Here is an 11,621-nt window from a genome sequence, read left to right on the forward strand (position 1 = left end):
GATGAAATAATTTGTTCCCATTCACATTGTGCATAATATCTTAAGGGCCTGTAGCGGCCATTTTGATTTTCCAATAACAGTATTTATCACCTAACTGGCAGAATAAAATATCTCTTAATAGAAATCATGCTTTCAGACAATATTTTACTCATAGATCACTAATATCTGCATTTATGGTGCTCACTCTTGTGAATATTGGTTTCCCACTTTGCATTGTGCATAAGACTGTTAATGTCTCTGGCGGCCATTTTGAAAGTAAAAATACAGTATTTAACACAAACTTTAAACCTGAATGATGTATTTCGTTAGAAAATACGTTTTTAAACAGTATCCCATGAATTTATCACATATATATGCATTTTAGTGATCACTCTTGTGATTTTTTGCCCCTCTTTCTCATTGTGGATAATGCTTTTAGGGCCTTTGGCAGCCATTTTGAATATCTAAATACAACATTCATCACATACATGGCATATTGATAATATATTACGTTAACAGTTGTTTTTAGTCAGTATTCCACTCGTTTAATCTTAATAATATGCATTTTAGTGATCACTCTTGTGAATTTTTTGGCCCCCATTGCCATTGTACGTAATACTGTTTGGGCCAGTGGCGGCCATTTTAGATATCAAAATACAGAAATATTCCCATTTATGATATAATAAATGGTATATCTCTTTAGTAATAATGATTTGCATATATCACTTCGTTCATACATCGCAATTTCTTTGCGGTTTAGTGCTCACTTTTGTGAAAGCTAGTTTTCCATATTCATATCGTACATAATATAGTATACAATGGACTATGGCGGCCATTTTAAATATGAGGAAAATAAATATTTTGTCAAAAATTGTTTTTTCAGGGAGTATCTCACCCCTGCCACACAATTTCATGCATTTCGTAGCTAATGTGCGGACAATTTTAGGATTTTTATGGGTAATTTGCATATTTTGGCGGCCATATTGGATTTTGCCAATTTGCGGAAAATGCTCAAGGTTACACGAGTGGCATCATTCAGATTCGTAATCAGCACCCTCGAATTGACAAGAAACCATCAAAAAATATTGTATATATAAAAAACAAGGTTACGGCTCTTCTATCCTGTACTATAACATAAGAAAAAGTAAAGTGGGGATGTGACATCATTAGCCCAATAAATATTCACAGCGACGTGCATATAGCTTTCTTCCACAATATATTGCTTAACTTTAAAATTCAGTAACTTTGCAATTTGTTATCAGATTTTGATGTAATTTTAAGCATATTGCTCTGTGAATCTATTTAGATACATTATATTTCCAGCCCAGAGTACCCCTTCATATAGTTGTATTCCAGCAACTGCTCGAGTAAATACAAGCCGTTGAAGAGCGTGTGAGTAAAGATAAGTTTAAGTCACTGTCTGGAATGTACTTTGCGGCCTTTATCTTGTTTACTTTGACCGTAATAAAAATTATAAAATGCAAACTCCGCATCAACATACATCATTGGGATGGTTTAACCCGAATGAAATATAAGTTTGCGCCTGCTTGAAGACCATTATCTGCACAAACACTCCATCGCTGCAAGGATCTGACCTAACATGAGAATTAAAGATTCCCCATTTCATATGCGAAAGACCAGTCTTTTTCAAATCACATTCGTCTACAGAATCGAACTTTCAAATCAATTAAAGGGGAATCCTGTCTAAGGTCTTATAAATATATTAAATTTTAAATAATTCTTAAAATAAAATCAACTTAACCCTAAATAGACTGGGCTATTTCGACGCCTAAGAAGACTGGGGGAGGCCAATTCAGTCCCCCTTATGATCTCGGCCGTCGATCGCGCGATCGCGACGAAATTTGCCACGCGCGTTACCCATGGCATTATCTACAAAACTATAATTTAAAATAATATCAAATTCTGCGAAAAAAATCTCATTGCTCATTTAATATGCTAATTTAAAATCACAAGTTTGCTCTAATTGATAAAATAATGCCCCTAAAATGCTAATTTTTGTTTCACATACTCTAGATAGGCATCTGATCAAATTTATTTTTCAAAAATTTCAACATCACATTTATTTTCTTATGTGTACTGTCTTATGTATTTCTATGTTTTTCGACTTTTTGTTTTTTCTTGTTTATTCAATGGAAATTGTCGGGTACTTTATTTTACCATAAACAAGATAAAAATATTGATTCTAAGCAGTAAAAGGAAAAAATAATGATACATTTTATGAATTTTGACTAAAAACACTATTTGCATTGGATTTGTACACAAATTCACGTTTTTGAGTAATTTGGGGTCTGCATGCACTTACTGCGTAATTTCGGGGGTCACAATTTTGGTCTCAAAAGTTGCGCGAGACTTGTAAAAAGTCAGCGAGCGACGCGGTAAAAAACTTTCGAGCGGCGGATTTATCGCGAAAAAAAGTCGAGGGGGCTGAATCAGCCCCCCAGTCTTCTTAGGGTTAATGCAGGGTGAAATTCCCCCGGAAAAAAAACACTTTCGTTTGATTTAATGAGCACCTGCTACTTATTGTGTGAGTTTGTGATTCCGCTTCTTTTTCTGATTACTTTCATTTTTTATTAGAATGTAGGTCTAAACATTATAGGTAGGTAATACTGTCAATCATATACCGAATAGCAACATCAAAATCACCTAAGATTACCACAATAGTTCTAATTTGTTAATGCCCCTGAAAGGCTCATCAAATCTCATATGATTTTCCCAATGTAGCAGATTCATCGCAAGAACGGGGTGGAGCAGGTCAAAACTACCTAAAAGTGACGTTGCGTCCTAATTATTTTCCTCAGTCATAGTGTAAAAATCATAGAGTAATGGGATGAATATAAAAAAATCCTCTCTTATAACTTCTTCCTTTCTTCCCCTTTTCCCCTCATTTTTATTTTTCATCTCTTTTCATTTTGCCTAAAAACTTGGAAAAGATAGGGGCGGTAACCCCAACTCCGAGTGGCGCCACAACTTGAATATAACATTTAGTAACTTTTTATTTAAATATTCATGCAATCACGAAATGTATTTTCATTCGAAAAAAAAACAATTTTTTCTGATCCAGATTTAAAGAAAACTCTGAAAGCACTATTGCTCTTCTCTTTTCCCCATTTCGCATAACTTTTGTTGAATTCAGACATTATTATTTTGAACCTACAAAAAAATTATAAACAAAACATTTGTCTTCCTTTCATCGACGACAAAAATAACAAATTTTCTTCCACCTAGTACATGCCGTTTGATCCTTTCACCTCCAATGGCTGTCAGGAGTCTTTTTTTTCAAAACGTCCCCCCCCCCTTTCGATTCGATAAATGTTCCTTTCTTTTTCACGAGTTATGCCCCATTATTTATCTTTTTCATAAATTTTGACTTTAAAAAGCTTTGCTAATCGTTTCTGGTAAAAAAAAAAAATATGTGTGCCGTCGACGCAGCCATGCAGAAGAGGACTGAATAGCTTTATCGATTCATCCAACACATTGGATCAACCCTCTCCCCACGATGATGAAATTCTTGTTCTGGACCTGATATAATAAATTGTTTGTGTATATGAAGAAGCATGTGTCTTATTATGAAAGCGAATTTTGGTAATGCAAGTTGAACTTTGTATTAAAACTGACTTAGGTTCATTTTGGGAAGGAAATTTCTCCCGTTTTTGCTTGTCAAAATATTTTGTAAAGCCAAATGGATCACTATTCGATGCCCCCCCCCCCAAAAAAAAAGTATTGAACCCAACCCAACCCTTTATACAAAGAATTGTCAGGGGCCATGCTACATCACAGCGTATTACAACTTTCTCTATGATTATTCCAGAGAAAAGGCCAAAGATACTTTTCAACAAACCGCTATGCAGTTAGCATTGCCCTATACTTTGAATAAACTTAATATCTAGGTTCAGTAATGAACCCATTAATTAAACAGCACTTGTTGCCAGTTGACGAGAAAACAAACTAACATGACCCGTGTAACAAATCTGATTACGTTTACTTTAGAGATAATTTCGTCTGCGTGGAAGTGTTAAAATGCGTGGGTTTTTTTTACCACACCATCTCACTAATAAAACCTTAACCGTTGTGAATATTTTCATAATTCTCAAACATCAATGACTGACTGTTTAATAATTCCATCTGATGCCGGAGGGTACGTGACTATATACGTAGTCTGTTAAAACAACCTGCCATATACATGATGAAGTAGCAGCAGGGGTGTCGATCTATGTTTTGGATGGGATGGGGACAAACACTTTTTAAAAGGCCATTTTTTTTCATTTTGAAAAAAATGACAATTTTGTATTATGCCATGTTTAAAGGTTATATATATCTTTCCAGTGATTTTTAGATTTTTGCATTGCATGTTATAGAATTGTCAAGTTGTTAAAAGTATTACGGGAGGGCAGAGCGATATGTTTTCCCCGTAATATTCTTAGACCAACATATCACATGCCTCGTTATCAATATAGGGCTAATGAAGGGATAGAAACCCCACTGAAAATACCTTAGACCTATAGCTCAATGATCCTACATCGCCCTGCAAATGCAGCGTTGGGGAGATTTTTTTCAGTTGGTGAAGAGAGGGGGCGCAACTAGGCGCAACCCTACCCCCAGAAAGTTTAAATACCTGATACATCAATATACCATTATAGAATCTCATTACCACTAGAATGTTGTATACTACGCATATTATCTAGGAAAATATCGACACAAGATCATGACACGTTCCACACAATAATATACGTGATGGCTTCTTGATTTTTCTCATCAATATTATTTGTCTAATAAAACACTTCGTATTCAATGATTGTTACACCCAAACAAGAATTTTCCACATTCTGAAAATAAACAACTTAAAGGACAAGTCCTTCCCAACAAAAAATTAATTTGAATAAAAAGAGAAAAAATCCAACAAGCAAAACACTGAAAATTTAATCAAAATCGGATGTAAAATAAGAAAGTTGTGACATCTTAAAGTTTCGCTTAATTTAACAAACAGTTATATACACATTCTGGTCAGTATGCAAATGAGGAGACTGATGACATCATCCACTCATTATATTTTTTTGTATATTATAATATGTGAAGTGAAACATTGATCAATTCCTCCCTGAACATGCGGAACTAGCCTTGTTTACTACTATGGTTCAGTCAACTTGGTCCTTATTGACAAATTTGTTAAAAATGAAATATTGTATAATTCAAACGATAAAAAAGCAAAATAGTGAGTAACATCGACTCTCTCATTTGCATGACTCTGAGTTGTTCATATCACTGTTTTGTGAAAAATAAGCGAAATTTAAAAATGCCATAACTTTCTTATTTCACATCCGATTTTGATGACATTTTCAGCGTTATGCTAGCTTGATTTTTCTCTATTTATTCAAAACAACATTTTCTGGGGTGGACTTGACCTTTTACAAGTTTTGGCGCGTGAAACCCTACCCGTATAAAACGATATACCTTTGGTAAGTATTCTCTTAATTGAATTCCTAAACAAGTACAGCGATATTTACATGTAAAGTGGTATATTGTCACGGACTTCGGTCGTCAGTTTTACCATACCTTTGCCTACATCATTGGGTTTCGTACGGCCCCACCTCCGACACCTCGAGCAAATCGGACTCTATAAACACGTTGTGTTGACTGTTGGGGCAAAAAGTAGATCTAGATCTACATCATTTTATATACCCTCGCGAATTTGACCCTAAACACGTAGGTTTAATTCCTAACGAAATATATAGATACCCCTTTTTCATTATTTCAGTGTTTTGACACCCCTACTACGTTACGTGCCCTGTCTTGAAAAAGACATCCTTGTATAAAGTTGTAACTTTTTTTTTGGGGGGGGGGGGTCGCGCATGGTATCCACTAGTCAATTCAAGTGCCCCCCCCCCCGCGGGAGGGCTACGCTAATGTACATTGCCTTTTCTCTCTAATCGAAGATATCAGTCGAGGAATTTATGACCATGAAACGCACTTATCACAAGGAGTTGTATAACTCTGGATTAAGGACATTTCAGTCATTTCGACCATGGACCTATAGGTCCATGTTTCGACTTATAGGTAACTATATGCAGATACCATGTTCAAAATTATCATATCAAGATATAAAAAAAGGGGGGGGGTCTCTCATACATGTACGTGAATAATACCAATATTTTTTTTCATAAAGCGCAAATTATTCACCTTTCACGGAGAATTTACCGAGGGAGGGAGATCTTTCTCAATAACACACAATCCAATGAAAGATATCAATGCATGAAGCAGGGAGCATTTGCATATTATACAAGAGTGGCCGCCCTCTCTTCATATCTTTAAAAAAAAAATATAATATACCCATTCAGTTTTATTTGCTTTGATTGCTTAGCTCCAAGCTCAGTGTTATCTTATATTCTGTAACCATAGTGACTCAGTATGTTCTGTTAAATTACAATTAATATGCTATGTTATTTTTTGGTAATACTTTATCGGATCTATTGTGTATATTATGTTTCGGATTATGTAGGCCTATATGTTTATGAACTGAATGATCAGAAACGACAAAAAAATTGAGCATGCACATGATCGCCCACATTTTTTTTTGTATTCAGGTATATTATTCCATATTGATCGGAAACGTTGTTATAAACGCCCAGCCTATTTCTAAACAGGTTCTGAGAGTCAAGACTAACAGAAAATCCTGGAGAATTTCCAGGGCACAATCAAGAGTCGGAGAGCATCATGAAAAAAAGGAAGAAAGAAACCGCTATACAGCCTCTGGATCCAAGCATAACAGAATACTATACATACATGTATTGTACATACAGATGTAGTTTATTCGCATGGGCAACATAGAGGCCCTGGGAAACTCCCACTTCCCTCATAGGCATAAACAGGGACATTTGATTGTTCACAAGTCATTATATTCACATGGATTGGCTTTAATTTACATCCACCTTTTTTATCGTTCTTTTTTTTGGGGGGGTGGATAAGGCTAGTACAGTACTAGGCTAGCTCACTTTCTCCGACTGATGTTTACATCTACCTGCAGAAATATACGTTATCAATTTGGTATCGTTCTATCAGGCCTGATACGTATACACTGACACACACAACCTATCTTCAATAGAAAAAAAAATAATAAGAGGCATCTACCCACAATAATTCATGCATAAGATATAGCAGGAACGATACGCAGACGAGACTGCCTGTACGTACGATAGAGCCTCATTAGAGGTGGGTGATACGAATATGACCACCTCAAACAATAAACCCCTTTCAACCAGAATCATCTCACCTGTTTCAATCGCAGACGTTTGAAATTCCTCCTGGAGGGGGCCGAACAGCAATGGGTAGCTATGGATGTTTCCCCAGGACACAAAGTAGACAATAGCTAGAGAAACAGTTACAATCCACTTCCACCATTGAAGATATCTACTTGGAAGGATAGCCGGACAAGAATATCTCTCCCAGCTGCTTCGAGCATTAGTAGAACAGGTACAAGCCATGTTAATTACTCCAGAGCTAGACCGGTGGAAGCTGCAAGAGGACTTGCCAGAGGGCTTGCTTCCTGCTGTAGAAAGTACAGTATTGTGACGAGCACAATACTATATTCTACTACTATGTAGCAGACGTTCGGGGCAGCAGTGAGCATTATTCATCAACAACTCGAAGAAGTTGAAGCTGTAGCATGGTTCCGAAGTTGGTGTTCAGCTACAAGTGTAGCTCCTTCCGTTATTGTGTTCTTTACAACAATGTCTGGTTACATAGAAATGAAAAGGGCATATGACCCTCGGCCTCGTGCATGTGCAATAGGGCATGGTCATGGAGCTCTCTATTAGACGGCTTCGTGGTTCGTCTGCTTCTTCTTCGTGCGTGTCCTATACTAGCCTGTATCATGGTTGTATACACGTACTTTCTCAATACTCGGACACATACATCGCATGTAAACAAAGGCATCCAAAGCAAAGCCGAGTCAATCAATGAGGCAGATCCCCCACCTCAATGGTCAGAATAACAACTATATTATAGCGTATCAAGCATCAACATTGAAAAAAACAATCAAGCATAGAGTCAATACGGCCGCTGTTATTGATTGTTGTTCACGTCGGCTTGCCCCCCCCCCCTTACAAGTACTTTCAGGCTCCAGCTATAGTGCGCCGGGCCGGGAGATTTGATTTTATGACTCCTCCTCCTCATCTCGATTTACCACTCTCTCAGCCCCCCCCCCCCACTTCCGTACAGGGTACGTATGTGGGCCGGGGAGGGGTGGTTGTTGCCTGGATTGATGGAGACTATGCACATGACACAGGTTCTTTAAAATTGCTGTGCTAAACGGTATTTTATTTTATTTTTCTTTTTTTATGTTTTACCGAGGTTTTTTACCTGACTGCTAAGAAAGTACGAATGCCTGTGCGCAAGCAACCAGGGGACCAAACGGCTTAAGGTCCTCTCCAAGGGACCTGGTAATGAGGATAAATGCCTTTCCAAAGGTTACTAGCGCACCATTTGGGAATCGAACCGGGGTCACCGGAATCCAGAACCCCCGCTCTATACCGACTGAGCTATCGCGCTAGCTAGGTATGTAATCACAGACGACTTCAAATTTTACAAGGAAAAAATCCTATTCCCTACCATTCATAATTTTTGCATATATAGGCTCTTTAAGCAAAAAAATAAATAAATGAAATAATAAAAAGACCAAAGGGAAGGGGTGAGAAACCCCTCCTCCTAGTCCTCTCCCCAGGACATCGATCAAAATAGGCCTATTCAATTTCAAATTATGATTTTAATCCAATTTTGTTTCCAACAAATTAATTTCAAACATTTATAATTATTTTCAGGGACATGATAATTAACATGCGGTTCCAGACAAAAAATATTTTGAGGGGGCTCCTGGGGGCATGAGAAATTTTCGATGTTGGTTCATGCAATGCAATGGAAACTGCCTGTTGTCACGTGGGAGACTATACTGATCTGACCAAGCAGCTATTGTTCCCCTGCCCATGGTTCCCAAAAGATCTTTAACATCTAGGGATTTGATTTGATTTTATGTCCATAATCCAAGAACATAAAATATACAAGTGTAATAATTTTCAGCATTTCATAACCATAAACATAATTCATGAACATATAGTATTGTTCGGAAACATGGAGCTATTAATAGCTCCATGATTGTTCCAAGTCAGATATGAATAAAAGGCCTTGATGGAAATTTTTCTCTTAAAGGGATGGTCCGTGCAAAAAATATTTATTTCTTAATATTATACATAGAGTAGAATACACTGAGCAAAATGCCGAAAATTTTCATCCAAATCAGATACAAATAATAAAGTTATTGAAGTTTAAAGTTTAGCAATATATTGTGAAAACAGTCGTCATGAATATTCATTAGGTGGGCTGATGATGTCACATCCACACTTTCCGTTTTCTTATGTTATTACATAAAATCGTATTATTTTCATTATTTCATACTTATGTGAATAAAATGACTCCCTTATAATGAAATAAGTTGCAGCAATAAATATCTATTGCACTAACATGACTAAATCATGCTGCTGTCAATCCAATTTTTCTATTTCTTGGATAATTTTTTTGAAAAAACCTAATTTCATATAATGAAATACAAACGAACAAGTGGGATGTGACATCATCAGCCCACCTAATGAATATTAATGACGACAGTTTTCACAAAATATTGCTATACTTTAGAATTCAATAACTTTGTTATTCATTATCCGATTTTGATGAAATTTTCGGCATTTTGCTTAGTGAATTCTACTCTATTTATTAAGCTCTAAATACTTTCAACCCGGACGAAGAAGTTGTAACATGTAAACTATATAAACTATATTAAAAAAAATTGGAGATCACCATCTGAAGCTTGGAGCTTGAAATTGACGGAGGTCTTGCCGAAATGAAAGGGGAGAGAAAAGCCAGACTAGAGTGCAATAAGAGAGAGCGTAGCAGCAGCCGAACAAAAACAATCAAATATTCAAAATGCTTGATATTATTTTTCATAGCCATTTCGTCTACATTTATAACACCCAATCGAGCCCCATTGGTGTCAGAAAACATGCATGTATGTAGGAATGTGATTTCATTTCACAATAAGGGTAACTTGAGAAAAATTAAGAAGGGAGCTTGCGTTGTTACTCTTTCCAGGCGTTTCATTATACGAGAGTGAGTCAGGTGAACGAGCGAAAAATTTCTAAATTTCAAGAGCTATATTTTCAAATTTTAGAGACCGTTAATCAATATGGCATGTAATTTGGTTTTTAGAGGTATACCAATCCCATTAATTCGGTGCCAGGGAGAAAATTGCGACGTGTGACCTAGCAATCGGGGCATTTTATCATGAACTTCCAAATGAAATAATGTAAATTTACATGAACAGGATACAAGAAGATAGGCTGCAAAAGAACACGACCCCAGGATCGACGCTGCCCTGCATCATGCGAGGGGGAGGAGAGATCATGAACACATTGGGGGACAAGCATATCGATTTGCTCCCCCAATCATTTTGACAACTAGAAAAATTTGCAATGCAAAAAAATACGTTTAAAAGCATCGGAAAGCAATCGCGGAAGAGGTCTACGGTACACCATGATTATCTAAAGTCCGAGAGGGACTGATATAAGAAAAGTGGATTATAGGTAGAATTGGAGGTGAATTGGAAAGGTGAGAAAAGTGGAGGTTTGAAAGTAGCGTATTCTTTTCGAAATTAGTTTAATCCTTAAAACGACTGTAAACCAAAAGGAGTGGAAAATTGAGTAAACGTAAAGAGGCACGCGTGAGTAGAAGGTATAGTCTGCTGTGCAAACCCTTGGTTATATAGGGTCTGAATTGCAGCCTATGCTCATGCCCAAAGGGCGAGAATCTCTCCCCAAAGGTAGGGAGGACCAAGGGCTGGAAAATCTGACCAAAAAAAATGTTATCATCCCAAATGTAAGGTCATTTCGACCAAAATGAATTTGACAAGCAAAAAAAAAATAAGGTTATCGCCCCCAAAAAGGAAGGTCATCTCGTCAAAAAATACATGTTTTATTACGATTTTGAATGATGGATTTCCTTTCATCATAAAAAACAAAAAATAGGGGGACATTTGATATTGTGTTCCCCTAATTTTTTGGGTACGGGGATGCGTCCCCCCCCCCGGGATTTCCGCCCATGCTCATGACTTGTGTACTGAAGGCCCTTTCGCTTAAGAATTTAAACAGCAAGTTTCTTATGTGCTAGTCCGTAAACTTTCTGAGTCGTGATGCCAATTCAACAAACACTCACAACACGACCAAACTTCATTGTCCTATGACCTTTGATCTTGGTCATGTGACCTGTAACACACACAAGATTTTCAGTGACACATGGTTTTAATACTCTTAATGTTCATGAACTATAGATCCATATACTTTTAAAGTTATGATGACAATTTCAAACATGGTCAAAGTAAGTTGACCCTAAGTGACCTTTGACATTGGTCATATAACCTTAGACAGGATCTTCAGTGATACATTATTATCTTTATTTCTAAGTTTCATGAACTTGGTCGGTATACTTTCTAAGTTATGACAACTTTTCGAAAACCTAACCTTGGTTAAGATTTCGATATTGATTCCCCCAACATGGTGTAAGTTCATTGACCCTAGGTGACCTTT

At 36.8% G+C, this 11,621-nt stretch overlaps 1 protein-coding gene across 2 annotated transcripts in view; it reads right to left on the reverse strand.

Moving 5' to 3' along the window:
• Window positions 1-8,071, reverse strand: part of LOC121407222 (monocarboxylate transporter 9-like) — a 33,243-nt gene extending 25,172 nt beyond the window's left edge. The window contains exon 1 of one of the 2 annotated variants that reach the window (XM_041598188.1): window positions 7,265-8,070. In XM_041598188.1, coding sequence (XP_041454122.1) covers window positions 7,265-7,475 — 211 coding nt within the window. In that variant the 5' untranslated portion in view covers window positions 7,476-8,070. Of the gene's footprint in view, window positions 1-7,264 lie in introns of both variants that reach the window. The other variant, XM_041598189.1, reaches the window with a different exon arrangement.
• Between the last annotated feature and the right edge of the window lie 3,550 nt (window positions 8,072-11,621).

The sequence above is a fragment of the Lytechinus variegatus genome, chromosome 2 (genome assembly GCF_018143015.1).
Source record: "Lytechinus variegatus isolate NC3 chromosome 2, Lvar_3.0, whole genome shotgun sequence".
NCBI classification, from domain to species: domain Eukaryota; kingdom Metazoa; phylum Echinodermata; class Echinoidea; order Temnopleuroida; family Toxopneustidae; genus Lytechinus; species Lytechinus variegatus.